This window comes from Scyliorhinus canicula, chromosome 12 (assembly GCF_902713615.1).
Source record: "Scyliorhinus canicula chromosome 12, sScyCan1.1, whole genome shotgun sequence".
Lineage (NCBI taxonomy): Eukaryota > Metazoa > Chordata > Chondrichthyes > Carcharhiniformes > Scyliorhinidae > Scyliorhinus > Scyliorhinus canicula.
In genome coordinates, this window is record NC_052157.1 from 63,158,814 (window position 1) to 63,177,668 (window position 18,855).

General features: G+C 50.7%; 1 protein-coding gene across 4 annotated transcripts in view; it reads left to right on the forward strand.

The window, feature by feature from the left end:
• LOC119974575 (fish-egg lectin-like) overlaps positions 1 to 15,444 on the forward strand; it is a 28,193-nt gene extending 12,749 nt beyond the window's left edge. For all 4 annotated transcript variants that reach the window (XM_038813594.1, XM_038813596.1, XM_038813597.1 and 1 more), the window contains exons 3-5: positions 2,181 to 2,408; positions 4,974 to 5,316; positions 15,089 to 15,444. In XM_038813594.1, the coding sequence (XP_038669522.1) occupies positions 2,181 to 2,408; positions 4,974 to 5,316; positions 15,089 to 15,245 (728 nt within the window). In that variant the 3' untranslated portion in view covers positions 15,246 to 15,444. The remainder of the gene's footprint in view (positions 1 to 2,180; positions 2,409 to 4,973; positions 5,317 to 15,088) is intronic.
• The last annotated feature ends 3,411 nt before the right edge of the window (positions 15,445 to 18,855 follow it).

Consider the following 18,855-nt stretch of genomic DNA (forward strand, 5'->3'; position numbering starts at 1 on the left):
GGGGTGGTGAAGTTGTCCATGGTTGGGGGGGGGTGAGGTGTGGGGACCCTCAAGCTTATTTAGAGATTGGGGCATCTTTTCAAAATGGCGGGCCGACCTCTGAGGAGCCGGTGTGCCCAACGAGTTCAGGGAACGATTTAAGGGCAGCACGGCAACACAGTGGTTAGCACTGTTGCTTCACAGCGCCAGGGTCCCAGGTTCTATTCCCAGCTTGGGTCACTGTCTGTGTGGAGTCTGCATGTTCTCCCCATATCTGCAAGGATTTCCTCCGGGTGCTCCGGTTTCCTCCACAAATCCCGAAAGATGTTAGGTGGATTGGCCATGCTAAATTGCCCGTAGTGTCCTAATAAAAGTAAGGTTAAGGGGGGGTTGTTGGGTTACGGGTATAGGGTGGATACGTGGGTTTGAGTAGGGTGATCATGGCTCGGCACAACATTGAGGGCCGAAGGGCCTGTTCTGTGCTGTACTGTTCTATGTTCTATGTGCTGTTAGGTAGTTTGGACAATCTGAATTCTCCCTCTGTGTACCCGAACAGGCGACGGAGTGTCGCGACTTGGGGATTGTCACAGTAACTCATTGCAGTGTTAATGCCAGCCTACTTGTGACAATAAAGATTATTAAAAAAACCTAAATGGGAACAAAGTCCCATAGCGAGCGTTCAGCCGTGTGTTTCCCAGTGCACGCAGCGGGACAAGATTAAAAATGATAAAATCTTGCGGTGGAGAATCGAGCTCTCCACCTATAATTGCGAGATTTTGTATCGCCCCGGCAGACTCAACGAGCCCCCAGACTCCCTTTCCCGAGGTACATGTGCCAGCGCACAAGTAGACCAACTCCGTGCCCTACACAACAGCCTCTGCCACCCGGGGGTCACACGACTGTACCACCTCATCAAAGCCCGCAATCTGCCCCACTCCGTCGAGGAAGTACGGGCTGTCACCAGGGACTGCCAGGTCAGTGCGGAGTGCAAGCCGCACTTCTACCGGCCGGACCGCGCGGCCTGGTGAAGGCCTCCTGCCCCTTTGAACGCCTCAGCGTGGATTTCAAAGGGCCCCTCCCCTCCATCGACCGTAACATGTACTTTCTCAGTGTAGTCGATGAGTACTCCAGATTCCCTTCGCCATCCTATGCCCCGATATGACGTCTGCCACCGTCATCAAGGCCCTCAACACAATCTTTGCTCTGTTCGGATTCCCCGCCTACATCCACAGCGACAGGGGATCCTCATTCATGAGCGATGAGCTACGTCAGTTCCTGCTCAGCAGGGGTATCGCCTCCAGCAGGACGACCAGCTACAACCCCCGGGGAAACGGGCAGGTAGAGAGGGAGAACGGGACGGTTTAGAGAGCCGTCCAACTGGCCCTACGGTCCAGAAACCTCCCAGCCTCTCGCTGGCAGGAGGTCCCCCCTGATGCACTACACTCCATCCGGTCTCTACTGTGCACCGCCACAAATAACACACCCCATGAACGTGTTTTTACCTTCCCTAGGAAGTTCACATCCGGGGTGTCGCTCCCAACTTGGCTCACAGCTCCAGGACCGGCCCTTCTACGTAGGCATGTCCGACTCCACATGGCAGACCCCTTGGTGGACAGGGTACACTTGCTCCACGCCAACCCCCAGTATCGCTAAGTGAAGTTCCCCGACGGCCGCCAAGATACTGTCTCCCTCAGGGACCTGGCTACCTCAGGTTCCACTACAACACACTCCCCCACCCACGCGCCACCCTCCCCTCCCCCGGCGCTCCCAACATTAGCCACTGGGTGCACCAGTATTAGAGGATGTAAGGTAGGACCTGCACTACAGGTTCACCGGTAGCCCCTGCCAGCTAGCTCCGCCCACAAGGAGCCGTATAAATATGCGTGTCCTCCATTGATCTGCCATTTCGCCAGCTGCAGCAGGAGGCCACGCATCTGACAGCAATAAAGCCACAGTTGTACCCAACCTTAGTCTTTGTGCAATTAATCGTGCATCAGGGAATGAGACTGAGACACAGAGAGAGAGAGACACACAGACAGATAGTGAGAGTGAGACAGTCAGAGCGAGACAGATGGAGAGCGAGTGAGTGTGAGAGAGGGAGAGGGAGAGGGAGAGAGTGCGTATGGATGTGTGACTGGGATGGGAGTTCAGTTGGGAATGTGGAACTCTCGCCTTCACTTTGTTGTGTTTTCTCTCTCCAGCCACCAGATGCACAGACATTGCTGGAACAATGAAGCAGATTGATGCCGGAATTGGAATGGTGTTCGGAGTTAATTATACAGGATCCGTGTACACCCGGCTGCAGGATTCCTGGATCAGGATCCCTGGAACACTCAAACACATCACTGTTGGTCCAGCAGGAGTTTGGGGAGTGGATCACAAGAGAAAGATTTTCCGGATGACATCAGGAACCTTGAACCCGATATTCAGTGAGTCAGGAGTTTACCAGATATTTATAAAGGAATTGCATTTCTCAAATGTTTCCCAGTCAATGAAATTTGCAGGAAATGAAGCAACAGATATACATACAGCAAGATCCCACTAATGTTCACTCAATACTGACACTCTGACAGTGCAGCTCTCCCTCAGTACTGACCCTCTGACAGTGCAGCACTCCCTCAGTACTGACCCCCTGACAGTGCAGCACTCCCTCAGTACTGACCCTCTGACAGTGCAGCACTCCCTCAGTACTGACCCTCTGACAGTGCCGCACTCCCTCAGTACTGACCCTCTGACAGTGCAGCTCCCCCTCAGTACTGACCCTCTGACAGTGCGGCACTCCCTCAGTACTGACCCTCCGAGAGTGCAGCGCTCCCTCAGTACTGACCCTCTGGCAGTGCAGCACTCCTTCAGTACTGACCCTCTGACAGTGCAGCACTCCCTCAGTACTGACCCTCTGACAGTGCAGCACTCCCTCAGTACAGACCCTCTGACAGTGCAGCACCCCCTCAGTACTGACCCTCTGACAGTGCAGCACTCCCTCAGTACTGACCCTCTGACAGTGCAGCACCCCCTCAGTACTGACCCTCTGACAGTGCAGCACTCCCTCAGTACTGACCCTCTGACAGTGCAGCACTCCCTCAGTACTGACCCTGACAGTGCAGCACTCCCTCAGTACTGACCCTCTGACAGTGCAGCACTCCCTCAGTACTGACCCTCTGACAGTGCAGCACTCCCTCAGTACAGACCCTCTGACAGTGCAGCACCCCCTCAGTACTGACCCTCTGACAGTGCAGCACTCCCTCAGTACTGACCCTCTGACAGTACAGCACTCCCTCAGTACTGACCCTCTGACAGTACAGCACTCCCTCAGTACTGACCCTCTGACAGTGCAGCACTCCCTCAGTACTGACCTTCTGGCAGTGCAGCACTCCTTCAGTACTGACCCTCTGACAGTGCAGCACTCCCTCAGTACTGACCCTCTGACAGTGCAGCACCCCCTCAGTACTGACCCTCTGACAGTGCAGCATTCCCTCAGTACTGACCCTCTGACAGTACAGCACTCCCTCAGTACTGACCCTCTGACAGTACAGCACTCCCTCAGTACTGACCCTCTGACAGTGCAGCACTCCCTCAGTACTGACCCTGACAGTGCAGCACTCCCTCAGTACTGACCCTCTGACAGTGCAGTACTCCCTCAGTATTGACCCTCTGACAGTACAGCGCTCCCTCAGTACTGACCCTCTGACAGTACAGCACTCCCTCAGCACTGACCCTCTGACAGTGCAGCACTCCCTCAGTACTGACCCTCTGACAGTGCAAATCACAAAAATAAAGCAATGTGCAGAGACCTCAGAAGGTTTTACGGCTGCAGGAGGTTCCAGAGGCAGGGAGGGTTGTCAGAGCTCGAGGAGGTTATGGAGATGGGAGTGTTGTAGGGGCTGGAAGGAGTTACAGAGATAGGGAGGATTGTAGATGCTGGGGGGGGGTTACAAAGATAGGGAAGGTTGTTGGGGCTGGAGGGGGCTACAGAGATTGCATGGGTTGTAGGGGCTGGGGTGTTACAGGGATAGGAAGGGTTGTAGGGCTGGAGAATGTTACAGAGATAGGGAGCGTTGTAGGGCTGGAGAATGTTACAGAGATAGGGATGGATGTAGGGGCTGGAGCAGGTTACAGGAATAGGGAGGGTTGTAGGGCTGGAAAATGTTACAGAGATAGGGATGGATGTAGGGGCTGGAGCAGGTTACAGGAATAGGGAGCGTTGTAGGGCTGGAGAATGTTACAGAGATAGGGATGGATGTAGGGGCTGGAGCACGTTACAGGAATAGGGAGGGTTGTAGGGCTGGAGAATGTTACAGAGGTAGGGATGGATGTAGGGGCTGGAGCAGGTTACAGGAATAGGGAGGGTTGTAGGGCTGGAGAATGTTACAGAGGTAGGGAGGGTTGTAGGGCTGGAGAATGTTACAGAGATAGGGATGGGTGTAGGGGCTGGAGGAGGTTACAGGAATAGGGAGGGTTGTAGGTACTGGAAGAAGTTACAGAGCTTATGGGAAGCTGGAAGGGATTTGAACACAATGATGTAGAACTTTGAGCAATACAGCCTGGAGGTGTGAATGAGTGGAGGTGATCCGCTGCACGTTAGGGATATACACAGGGAGGGTGGGGGTTAGTAGTGTTTTAGATGAGTTGAAGTTCACAGTGGGCAGGTGATGGGTGGCCAGGGGAGGAGAATGTTGGCATTAGTGAGTCTGGAGCTAACAAAGGCTCTGATTCGTGGAATGGGGTCAGGGGGCAGGGACGGGCTGGGGCAGGGCAGGAATGGGGTGGGGTGGGAGGGATGGCTGACGTTACGGATTGGATAACCGGCACAGCGTGGGCCAGTGATTGGCGATAAGGCGGAGTCAAACCAGACGCCGTGATTACAATCGGCCTAGTCTTTCAGACACCATGTGAAACCTAAGATAATGGGGGCTGTTAGGGGAGGGGGAAGCGTGGAGGTTGTCACGACGAGTTGACCAGACTGAAGCTAATCCCGCTCTCTTCAATCCTTTCAGATGGTGAACTGATTCAGCTGGACGCTGGGGGAGAGCGGATCCTGGCAGGAGTCGACCAGTTTGGCTCCACCTTCTGCATCAACAGCCAAGACCTGGCCGCCGTCACCGACAACAAGTCCGCTACCTTCAACACCATCGGGAGCCGGATGCGGTACTACTCCTGCGGACCCCTGGGCTGCTGGGGGGTGACCCTCGCCAGGGACGTCTACTACCGACTCAACGTGAAGCCCTCGGCCTGCATTGGCACCAGCTGGACACGCGTCTTCGGAAAGTTCCAGAACATCGAGGTCGGCAGCGATGGGCGAGTATTTGGGATCAGCGTCACCAAACAGCTGTACATGAGGTAAATCCCGCAGCGCAATGGAAAGAAGTCAAGAACACAGGAGAGAGCGGGTGATAAGTGTGATTGGCCAGGGGGAGTGGGAGGGTGGCAAATTGTCCTGATTGGAAATGTGAAGTAATTCATCGATTTCTGGTATTAGGTTTCCAGTCCAGCCCCAACAGTGGCAACATATTAATTCATTTAAAAGACTGTGCGGAAGGAATGATTCATACCAGGAGTGTTTGCATAAAGACATTGGGATTTGGGATTTCTTTTTAAACAAGACTTTATTATGAATGTAAGATTAAACTCTTTAACTTCACACCTGTAAAGAACAGCTTACAATTAACCCTTAAACACTACTACTCAATTTCCCATTGAACAACAAGAAAATAAACATACAGCTCTCAATCTATCTTAAAGTCAGCCTGGCTAGAGTAATACTCGCTTTACAGAACAGATTTGGCTTCTGTTGGAACCCCTTCAGATTCTGGCTGAATATCTTCAGAGAGCTGGTTCACCAGCTTCTTCCTTGTCGCCAGGCTAGACTGCTCTGATTAAAGATATTACTCTTTTTTGACTATCCTACTGTGAGAGAATTGTGGACTCAGTGTCAGACAGATCAGATTTTACCTCTTCTATCTCCAGAAACCGTCTCTAAAACTGTCGCTTTTTCAAAATGTCTCTCTGCATCCCTTGGCTACACCCAGCAATGACCTCTTCACCCCATGCTGAAAGATAAATTACCCTCTGAAGGCTGAAAGTACATTAATTCTCCAGGGACCAACATGTAAATTGTTATTGTTTCATCCATCTCTTGTACAGTGTAAAAATGCTAACTTTAGTAAAAATATATTTTTAAAAACTCCCCAGGGACTTTCCCCAATCAAACCATAGTGCATTAGCCCAGACTGAAAACCACATCCTCTGGTCAATTTCACCTTCTGGCTCCGAGAAGCTCCCAGGCCTTTACTAAACAAAATCTTTTTTTTTAAAACAACATGACCACTGTAGTCAAACACACTACAACCCCAGGCATCCAACCCTTTATTTATCCCAATATTTAGAAGCCAATATTCCTTAAAAAAAAACCCATTCATCACACTGGGATAAAACAGGGCTCTTATACTTTTCACGTGCATGTTTATCTGGTTAGTGCAACAGTCGAGGTTCCAACGTCCTCCCCGCCACATGGCAGACCAGGAATCTCTCCCACCCTTTGCCCCTGACACTTGCAGGACTTCTAGTTTGAGTAAAGTGTTATTAATGTGCCTGCCATGAACGTCACGCTGTGGGTTGGGACTCGAACCCAGAGCTTCCGATTCTGAGGCACGGCAATGTTAATCATTGCATTATAAGCCCCCTGTTTCAGAAAAAAGAAACAGAACTTCTGACAGTGCTGCACTGGAGTCGCAGACTCTGCACTTAGGGGTGGGGCCCCTTGAGCTCACAATCTTCTGGCTTAATTAACAGATTTATTCACTCAGCCAAGCGTGACAGGCTTGGGGGTATCAATCCACACTGCACTGAAGGTGGCAGGGCAGGTCAAGAAAGTGGTTACTAAAGTATTCAGTCTCCTGGACTTGATCAATAGAGGCCTAGAGTACAAACGAATTAAGTTATGCTGAATCTATCTTAAACACTGGTTCAGCCTCAACTGCAGCATTGTTGTGGGAACCGCACTTTAAGAAGGATGTGGAGACACTAGAGAGAGAGAACATGGAGAAAGGTTTACATGAATGGTTCCAGTGACATGGGCAGATTGGGCAATATGGGGATGTTCTTCTCAGAAATGAAAAGATTGGGAGGGAGATTTGATCACGGTGTTCAAAATCAGGAGGGGGGGGTAGTTTAGACACAGCAGAGTTTTCTTACCCTTGGAGCATGGGGCCCCAGTTAAGAATTTCCAGCAGCAAGTTTTTTGTGAGTTTAAAATTAAAGGAGCTTATTTATTCTCACACACATGCCCCAAAAATTTGCAAGAATACTTAAGCATGCACACACATATGTGCACACACACACGAGGGTTGTTTACAAATAAAGGTAGCATACGCTGTTACTATTCATGATTAAGTCAGCCTCCGATTTAACATCTCCATCGCCCACTCGAGAATGAAGTTGGTGCTTTGAAGTTGGACCAAGAGTGCTGAAAAGTAAAACATTGTCAGCAGGCCATCAGGTGCCCTGTACTTGAATTTCTAGGAGGTTGATTTGCAGGTTAACTTGTGTTTAGAACAGGCTGTGGGTGTTGGTGGTTATGGTGTGGGAGGTCCTTCTCTCAGTTGGGATTTCCCCACCAACAAGTTGTTATTATCAGTTCCCCTGGCTGTATTTGATGGCTTTCTGTTCAATTTGCCCACGGGCTGCCTGCAGCTGATTTTAACAGATAGTAAGAAGTCTTACAACACCAGGTTGAAGTCCAACATGTTTGTTTCAAACACTAGCTTTCGGAGCACTGCTCCTTCCTCGGGTGAATGAGGAGATATGTTCCAAAAACATATATACAGACAAATTCAAAGCTGCCAGACAATGCTTAGAATGCGAGCATTTGCAGGTAATTGAATCTTTACAGATCCAGAGATAGGGGTAACCCCAGGTTAAAGAGGTGTGAATTGTCTCAAGCCAGGACAGTTGGTAGGATTTTGCAAGGCCAGATGGTGGGGGATGAATGTAATGCGACATGAGTCCCAGGTCCCAGTTGAGGCCGCACTCTTATGTGTGGAACTTGGCTATAAGTTTCTGCTCAGCAATTCTGCGTAGTCGCACGACCTGAAGGCCGCCTTGGAGAACGCTTACCCGGAGATCACAGGACGAATGCTCTTGACTGCTGAAGTGTTCCCCGACTGGAAGGGAACATTCCTGCCTGGTGAGTGTCGCGTGATGTCCGTTCATTCGTTGACGCAGCGTCTGCATGGTCTCGCCAATGTACCACGCTTCGGGACATCCTTTCCTGTATCCTTTCCTGGATTTTAGAAGAAGGAAAGAGCATGGCTCCCTCATCATGTAACCTTTTACAAGTTCGAGGTCCTTCTCCAAAGAATATTAATGTTTCATCTGACATCCCGCGTTGATTTTTTAAAATATTTTTATTCAGGAAATTGTCAATTTTGCAACATACAAAAAAAGAAAAACATGTTTATGCAATTTTTATAAAACTACCCCCACAGCCCAGTCCCATCTCTCCCTTATTTATCAAGTATGCTCCCTGCTCCCCCCACCTACCCACCTCCCCCTTATGGGCAACAACCAGTTCCTTAACAAAGGTAATAAATGGTACTGACGTCTAATAGAACCCTTTCTCCGTCCCCTATTGGTGTATTTGATTTTTTTTCCAAGTGCAGGACTCACACAGGTCCCCCAGCCATGACGACACCTTAGGCGGTGCTGATGCCCTCCACGCGAGCGAAATCCACCTCCAGGCTATCAGAGAGGTGAAGGCCAAGACGTCAGCCTTCTTCCCCTCCTGCAACCCCGGCAGGTCCGACACCCGAAAGATCGCCACACATGGACAGGGCTCCACTCTAACCCCCAAAATCTCTGCCATATTTTTGAAGAAGGAAGCCCAGAACTTGACTAATTTAGGGGATGACCAAAACATGTGTGAGTGGTTCGCCGGCCCCCTCGAACAACGCTCGCATTTATCTTCCACCCCAACCCCTGGAAAGAACCCACTCATCCGCACCCTGACATGTGCGCCCAATGCACCACTTTAAACTGAATCAAACTCAGTTATGTACATGAGGAGGTAGAATTAACCTTACTCAAAATCTCGTTCCACACACCCCCACCTCAAAAGCACAATCCAACTTTCCTCCCAATTTCCCATTGCTTGCTCCAACAAAGTCCTCTCCCCCTCCCTCTCCATCAACTGCCCATAAATATCTGATATTCTCCGTTTCTCTATCTCATCAAGGGACAGCACCTTATCCATAAGAGAGGGCTCTGGTAACCAAGGAAATGAAGAAAGTTCCTCCCGGACAAAGTTCCATACCTATAAATATCTAAATACCTTCCATAAACAAATCCCTAAACACTTCGACCCCTTCCCTGTCCCAGATCTTATACGACAAATTCATCCCAGCTGATATAAACCTATAGTTCCTACAGATTGACACCATTGGCGACATGTAATCTAGTTTAAAGTTCTGTCTGAATTAGTTCCATATTCTCAGAAAAGCTGTTACCACTGGGCTCGTAGAGTACTTGGCCAGCAAGACTGGAAGAAGAGACATGACAATGGCCTTAAACTCAAACCTGTACAGAAGCCTCCTCCATCCAACCCCAAACTGCCCCCCCCCCCCATTGTCTATCCCTCTGCAGGAACGCACTACGAACCCCAGGGGGGGTCTTTCTGCTCACACAAAGGTTGAAATCAGCTTGTTAATCCTGCTAAAAGAAAAACGACCTCGGCAGAAAGATTCAAAGGCACTGAAACACAAACAAGAACCTTGGAAGAACATTAATTTGAACAGTCTAGACCCTTCCCGCCAATGACAACGGGAAGGCATCCCATCTCTTCAAGTCCGCCCTCACCCCCTGTACCAGACTGGCCAGGTTCAACTTGTGCACCAAGGCCCAATCATGAGTCATCTGTATCCCCAGGTACCTAACATTAGTCCTGGCCAGTCAAAACGGCAATTTCATCAGATCAGCTCCCTTCCCCGGAGAGTTCGCCAGATAAACCTCACTCTTGCCCATGTTCAGTCGATACCGTGAGAAGGAACCAAACTTTCTCAGCATTTCCATTATCTTCCCCACATTAGTGAGAGGGTCCATAACATAGAACAATAAGTTGTCCATGTACAGGGACACTCTAAGCTCCCTATCTCACCTCTCTATGCCCTTCCACCCAGCCGACGACCTACGGTCAATGACTTGATCACGAAAGCAAATAGTAACGGGGAAAGTGGACATGTACCCCTACACAACTGAAAGTACCCGAACGTAATGCATTGCTATGGATGTTCGCAGTGGGGCCCCTCTACAAAAACTTAATCCACTAAATTAACTTGGGCCCGAAGCCAAACCGCCCAGAACCTCAAAAAGATACTCCGACTCCACCCGGTCTAACGCCTTTTCCACGTTCATGGAGATGATCACCTGTGGTTCGACCCCCAATAAGGTGCACAGCACCACATTAGGACCATCCCCTTATGTTGGCCAACAATCGGTGGCCCTTAACAAATCCCGTCTGATCCTCGGCAATTACCCCCGGCAGGCACCCCTCCAAACAAGTTGCCAACACCTTCGCCAGCAGCTCTGCATCAGCATTCAACAGAAAAATGGGCCGATGGGACCCATACTCCACAAGATCTATATCCTGTTTGAGGATTAAGGAAATGGGTGCCTGCGCCAGAGTGGCCAGCAACATCCCCTGGGACTGAAAATTGTTAAACATGTCCAACAAGTGTGGCCCACAGGGAATCTGTCCAGGCCTGGTTCCTTCTCCGACTACAGAGAACGCAAACATTTCATTATTTCCTTCAGCCTAAGCAACGCCTCCAGCTCCTACTCTCTTTCCTTCTCCACCACCAGGAAGACCACCCCACCCAGAAACTGTACAAGTCTTCCTCCGGAAGCTCAAACGGTACAGCCCCTGGTAAAAGATCTCTTTTCTGAATCAGAAACCAACAATCCACCCCCCCCCCCCCCCCCCACCCGCCCGAGTCCTTAACCAGAGCTGTTTCCCGAGAGGCCGCCTCAGCTGGTGAACCAATAACCGGCTGTCCTTCCCCTCCCCTTTCACCTCCCATGAACAGTTCCACCATTGGGGCAGCAGAGTATTGACGGTCCACCTCCAGGATAGACTCCACCAACCTCTGCCCCTCTGCCCTACCTGACTTATCTCTGTGAGATTTAATTGAAATTACCTCCCGCTAATGACCACCTTTAATGCCTCCCAGAACATGGACGGTGAGACATCCTCGTTCTTATTAAATTCCACATTGGTTCCAATAGTGGCAGCTATCCTCTCTCAAACCCCCACTTGTCTGTGAGTAATCCCTTATCCAGCCCCCATGGGAGTCACTGAGTACAGCCCTCCATGAAACACAAATCCACATAATGTGGATCGTGGTCAGAAATAACAATCGCCGAATACTCCGCCCCCACCCCGGGGAGTAACAACTTACCCACTACAAAGAAGTCAATAGGGCAGTAGAGCTGGTGCACATGCGAAAAGAAGGAAAACCCCTTATCCCTCGGGTATCTGAATCACCACGGGTCCCCCTCCCCCACCCCGATCTGCTCCATAAATCCGAGTAACTCCGGTAGATCCTTTGTCACCCTCAATGACGTAAGGGATCCTCACCAGATAACCAATCGCAGCTCTCCACCCTGATATACCATCAATTCACTACGAGACTGTGAGAACGAGTGAACATAAGGCTTTATTATCCAGGAACTCACCTGCCAGTGTCTGCTGTACAAATGAGTGCTGCCCACAGGTGGCCGGTCTATATATCGCCCCGGGGAGGGCGGAGCCAGAGGCGGAGCCCACCGGGGTTCCAGTATAGTACCTGGAAGTAGACCGTATTATAATTTCCTGGTCATAGGTCACAATACTATACAGACAGTTCATACTCGGGTGAATACATTCACCACACACCCCAACTTCGATCCCATTAACTAGCATCTCTGCCAGCACAGTGATCCCCCATCTGGGGAAAAATGCAGGTTATACATTCAATGAATCAGCAAACAGCAAACCCCCCAAAGGTAAATATTGAACATTCAACAAACCCATCCCCACACCTATTCACTCGCCTCCCTCCCCCTCAACATTTCCAACCATTTCCAACAATATTGTAACAAACATCAAATCAATAACCCGGCAACAAAGTTAAAGACAGAATAGAAAAATGGAAAATACAAAGAGCAAGAAAACTAAATATAAAAACCCCACCACTCATATGAAACCAGATGCATCATTCAACTTCACCCGGTCCATAATTCTTTACAAAGTCTTTTGCCTTCTCTCGAAGTAATGGTCCCCATCTCTGAACGTGATCTGCAGGTGAGCCAGGTGTACCACTCCAAACCTCACTTTGCTCTTATAAAGAGCTGCCTTGGATTTATTGAACCTTTTTGCCAATTGTGCCCAACGTCCTGATAGATTCAGATAGATTTCCCCCTTTACATTTTCGAGTGTCCTTCGCCCACCCCAGGATCTTTTCCTTGTCCAAGTACCTGGGGAATCGGGCTCTGATCACCCATAGCAGCTCCCCAGATCTGGGCCCCTGTCGCAACGACTGGTGGGCCCGGTCCACTTCGGGAAGGTTTGCGAAGACCCCCTCCCCCACCAGCTTCCCAAACATCCTTGCCACATAGTCCGTGGTATTCCCACTTTCTATGCCCAGAAATCCTCACATTTTGGTGTCGAGAGTGATTCTCCAGGTCATCGACCTTGGCGTTCAATGTCCTCTGCCCCTCCGCTAACATCACCACCTCTGCCTCCAAGCATGTAATTCTGAATTGTCCAGCCCTGCACTTCCATCTGCTGTTCCACCCTATTCAGAGCTCCCGAAGGTGCTCAATCAATCTTTGCCAGATTGTCCGTGACCACCTGCCTCTGCTTCATAAACTCCTCCACCAGGAATTCCACCAGCCTCTCAGTTGTCCACTAAGAGGACGACGAAGACGCAGAGGCCACCGCCATTTTCTCCCCTTTTACAACACGAGGATCTCCTGAGTCTGACGAGGACCCCTTCCTCATATTGTACCACCGGAGATCCCACACTGGAGGAGGGCTCCAAACTCTCCAACGACACCACCTTTCCACCTGAACAGCACCCATTAAACAGGAAAATTGGGCCAAAAACCGGAACCCCAAGCAGGAGCCACCTTGTGTGCGACTGTTCACTTCATGGCTGCCATAGGAGGTCTTCAACATCCTGTGTTATTGTTTAATACATTAAGTATCTGAGGTACTTGGTGTCTTGGTTACTGAATGAGCCCCTTCAATTTGATAATTTCCTTTCAAAACCATTTCAGAAAGGGCATCGGTCCAACCTCAGTCTGGAATGTTCCCTTTTTGTCCCCTTTTGGAGGCCGGGGAATAGTTTCAATCCACCCAAAGAAGTCAGGTACCCCCAGAAGGCCATCTTTTTCAGCCGCTTCTGTGTTAAGGTCCAAAAGGTAGAGGCTGGGGAGGTGGGGGGCTGGTGGGGGGGGGGGGGGGGGGGGGCTGCGTACGGAGGGTCTTGAGAACAGGAACTGAGAAACCGTTCCCGATTGCACATGCTGATGCAAGGAATATCTTTCCCAAGCAGCGAGTGTTCAGGACTGTGCTACCTGAGAGTGTGGGGGGAGGCAGGGCCAATCTAGGATTTCAAAAGAGAACTGGATCATTGACTGAAGATTTTCACCTTTGCCCTAAATGCTATATCTAACTCCTTCTTGAAGTTTCAGCTTTCTGTGGTAAGAAATTCCACAGGCCCATCACTCTCTGGGCAAAGTTTTCTCCTCATCTCTGTCTGAAATGGTCTCCCCCGTATCCTCAGACTGTGACCCCTGTTTCTGGACACACCCACCATCGAGAACATCCTTCCTGCATCTACCCTGTCTGGTCCTGTTCGAATTTTATACATTTCTATGAGATCCCCCTTCATTTTTTGAACTTCAGCGAATATAATCCTTTTCCTTTAAAAAAAAAATTCCAATTAAGGGGCAATTTAGCATGGCCAACTGCACCTACCCTGCACATCTTTGGGTTGTGGAGGTGAGATACACACAGACACGGGGAGAATGTGCAAACTCCACACGGACAGTGACCCGGGGCCAGGATCAAACGCAGGTCCTCGTCGCCACAAGGCAGCAGCGTTAACCACAGCACCACCGTGCCACTCCAGCGAATATAATCCTAACCAACCCATCTCTCCTCAAACGTCAGTCTCGTCATCCCAGGAATCAGTCTGGTAAACCTTTGCTGCACTCCTTCTAGAGCAGGAACATGCATCCTCAGATAAGGAGACCTTACTTGCACACAATATTCCTGATGTACAGCTCACCATCTCACCAGCTTTGTGTCATCTGCTAATTTGGAGATGTTAATTTAGTTCCCTCAGCTAAATCTTTAATATATATTGTGAATAGCTGGGGCCATAGCACTGATCCCTGCAGTACCCCGCTAATCACTGACTCCCATTTGAAAAAGACCCGTTTATTCCTACTCTTTGTTCCCTGTCTGCCAACATGTTTTCTATCCATCTCAATACACTATCCCATCCCATGCTCTTTAATTTTATAAGCTAATCTCTTATGTGGGGCTTTGTCGAAAACCTTCTGAAATTCAAATTAACCACATTCACTGGCTCCCCCTCATCAACACGACCAGTTACATACTTGAAGAATGGGACAGATGTAGGGGCTGGAGGAGGTTACAGAGATAGGGAGGGTTTTAGGTGCTGAAGGAGATTACAGAGATAGGGAGGGTTGTAGGGACTAAAAGAGGTGGCAGAGATTGGGAGGGATGTAGGGACTGAAGGAGGTTACAGAGATTGGGAGGGATGTAGGGACTGAAGGAGGTTACAGAGATTGGGAGGGTTGTAGGGGCTGGAGGAGGTTGCAGAGATAGGGAGGGTGATAGGTGCTGGAGAGATTAGAGAGATTGGGAGGGTAATTGGGGCTGGAGAAAGTTACAGAGATAGGGAGGGTGATAGGTGCTGGAGAGATTAGAGAGATTGGGAGGGTAATTGGGGCTAGAGAAAGTTACAGAGATAAGAAGGAGGGGTCGCGGACTCGCGCGCCGTTGTAACAAGGCTGAACTTTGACTGTATTTTTCCTTCATCTGCAGGAAGGGAATCTCCGTCGACCGTCCCACTGGATGGGGTTGGACAAAGATACAGATCGGAAACCTACAGTTCAACCACGCGTCCTGGGATCTGGGGCATCTCTGGCTGGTACGGACAGACGGGAAGATTGTGAAATGCTCAAGTGACGAAATCGACTGAATCCGAGGACTTCCCAGCACCTCCGCGCAGACCCAACATGTCTTAAAGCCTCAGCAAGCTGTGCCTGTGGGCTCTAGGGGGGGGGGGGCGCCACTGCTCTGATCTCTGTGACCGCCGCAGCAGTGACTCTCTCTGCCTGCGTGGAATTCGTGCAATGTTCAGTAACACTCTGACCAATAAAATCAGACTTAAGCACTGATCGAATTTGACGCTGCCTCACTCGCACAATGTGGGGATTGATGTGTTAGCACCAACTGAGAAGGATGGTGTTGCCTGGGGCTTTTTTCAATAGAAGTGATCAGTCCGAATTACCTCCTGAAAGTCAACAAGTCCAATGTTTTCCAGCCTGACCTCCCACCTTCCACAAATGGGAGACTAGGACTATTTCAACAGGTTAAGAGGCAATTCAGTGGAGTTTATTTCATCATAAGAATAATGAATGAAAATAATCACGTCCTCTGGATGGGCGGTGTGTGAGGAGGGTTATAGATTTAAAATCATAACTGATAGTGTGCATCTTAGAACTTAAACTGGATAAATATTTTGAACAGGTACGTGGGTAATGTGTAAAGCAGTGATATTCAATTGGAACTATTTCAGCAAGGAGCTGGAACTGACACAGTAAGACAAATGGCCTCTATCTCCACAACGTGGTTCATTTCTCATTTCAAGAGTTCAGTACGCACAGGTTTAGATAAACAATAAAGCTCCATCTACACTACTCCCACCAAACACTTTACCGCATGGCGTTAGATACAGAGTAAAGCTCCCTCCACACTGTCCCCATCAAACACTCCCAGGACAGGTACAGCACGGGGTTAGATACAGAGTAAAGCTCCCTCCACACTGTCCCCATCAAACACTCCCAGGATTGGTACCGCATGGCGTTAGATACAGAGTAAAGCTCCCTCCACACTGTCCCCATCAAACAGTCCCAGGACAGGTATAGCACGGGGTTAGATACAGAGTAAAGCTCCCTCTACACTGTCCCCATCAAACAGTCCCAGGACAGGTATAGCACGGGGTTAGATACAGAGTAAAGCTCCCTCTACACTGCCCCATCAAACACTCCCAGGCCAGGTACAGCACGGGGTTAGATACAGAGTAAAGCTCCCTCTACACTGCCCCATCAAACACGCCCAAGACAGGTCCACACCACTCGATGGTGGTGTGCTCCTTGAAAGGAGTGAGTTCTCAGAGGATCATGTAACCGAATAGGACAATGGTGCTGGAGCACGTGAACCTTGGGGGGGGCGGAGCACGTGAACCCTGAGGGGCAGAACACGGAAACCTGGGGAGTGGAGCGCGGGTTCCCTGCCAGTTGGGACTTTGGAGCCGTGTATCATGGTATCTTTTGACTCACTCTCTGTACATTGACTCCTAGTTTAATAAACTGTTCATTTATTAATCCACCTGCTCGTTGCGTGTCTGTGAGGATATTATATTGGCGACGAGGATCAAACAAGTGCCTTCCTGCTGTTCAGAAAATCGGGAGAGTAGACACGTGTGGAAAAAATTCCCATCAAATTATACTCAATTCCCATCAAATTCCCATCAAATTATACTCAATTCCACAGACCATGAGTGACAATGCGCCTTTTTGGCAAATTCAAACCCTAATACAGCACAATGGGTGCTGTACATCAATTGCCTCCATTACCTTTACAAAGCTAATGAAATCGGAGTGGAGGAAAGCAAAAAGGTACCCTTCTAACAGCATGTGGTGCTCCCACTTACAACCTAATTAGGATTCTAATTTCTCCAGATGCCCCAACTCCAAAACATTTGAAGTGTTGGTGGAATTAGCCAAGGGTCATTACCACCCTCGAGAATAATGCTGCCTTACAAATTCAATTTGACCAGGGTCCCAGGGGAATCGATTGTGGAGTTAACGGTGTGCCTAAAACAAATGAGTAACAATGAACAATGCGAGTTCTGCACTTAATGACACATTGCGTGACTGAGGCTAGTCTGAGGTGTTAACAGTACGGCCATACGATCGGCAGCTCCCGCTATTTACGGACTTTGATGCTCTTTTCAGGGCCCCCAACGGAACTTCGTCGACGAATCCCAACATGGGAAGGGGTCTGGAGTAGATGCCTAAGGTCCTATGGTCCGGACCAGGAGTGGGGTAAGAAGAAAAACGGTGGAAGCGCCCCTGGAAAAGTGGGGGAAGAGAAACAAAATGGCGGCCGGCGGAAGCCTCGAGGAGCTGAGGCAGTGGGCGCAGGAGCAGCAGGATACTCTGCTGCGCTGCTTCCAGGAGCTTAAGGTGGAGCTGCTGGAGTCGCTGAAGGCTACCACCAGAGAGCTGATGGAGACTCAGACAGCCCAGGGGGCCGCGATCCGGAAGCTGCAGCAGCAGGCCTCCGAAAGGGAGGATGAGGCCGTGGCCATCGCGGGGAAGGTGGAGATGCACGAGGCGCTCCATAAAAGGTGGCAGGAGCGGTTCGAGGAGCTGGACAACCGGTCGAGGCGGAAGAATTTGCGGATCCTGGGCCTCACGGAGGGGCTAGAGGGGTCGGACCTGGCGGCCTATGTGGTTGTCGTGCTGAACTCGCTGATGGGGGGTGGGTCCTTCCAGGGGCCCCTGGAGTTGGAGGGGGCCCACAGAATTCTGGCTAGGAGGCCCAAGCAGAACGAGCCGCCGCGGGTGGTGTTAGTGCGGTTTCACCGGTTCGTGGATCATGAGTGTGTGCTCCGGTGGGCCAAGAAGGAGCAGAGCAGCAAGTGGGAGAACACGGAGGTGCGGATCTTCCAGGACTGGAGTGCGGAGGTGGCTAAGCGGAGGGCCGGGTTCAACCGGACGAAGGCGGTGCTCCACAGACGTGGAGTTTGGCATGTTGCAGCCGGCGCGTCTGTGGGTCACCTACAAGGACCGGCACCATTATTTTGAGTCCCCGGAGGAGGCGTGGGCCTTTGTGCAGGCCGAGAAACTGGACTCAAACTGACGGTCTAAGATGGGGGATTTTGTATGATAATGTAATTGTGTTTGCTCTGTTTAATGCAAGATGTGGGTTGGCTTTAGGGTGGGTGGGGCGATGTCGTTATGTCTGTTTGTATGGGTCTGGTAGACGGGTTCGGGCAGGGGTGTAAACGGGGAGCTGGTGATGGGGACTGGCAATGGGAGTTGCCCCAGAGGAGGCGGGGTTGGGCAGGGCGAAAGCGCGGGCTTTTCTCTGGTTTCCCGCGCTGTGGGATGATGGGGGCGAAGTCGGGGCTGAGAAGCGCGGGCCGTTGCTGGTTGTTATTTTCCCGCTCAAGAGCGGGGGGGGGGGGGGGGGGGGGGGGGGCCTGCTGATGGGCACGAAGGAGGAGGAGTAATCCCACGTGGGGAGGAGTCGGCGGTATGGCGGGAGCCGCCGGGGTCAGCAGATGTTAGCTGGCTCACGGGAGTGCTATGGAGGGAGGGGCGCGGCTAGGAGGGGCCCTAGCCTTGGTGGGGAGGGGGTACCGGGTTGCTGCTGAAATGGTCAGGAAGGAGCTGGAGGATGCAAGGGGTGCTGGGGGGGTGGGAGTTGCCGCCATGGGGAACTGGCCGAGCGGGGGACGCTGGCCAGTGGTGGGCAAGGGAGTGGGTTATGGCTAATCGGCAGGGGAGGGGGGCAGG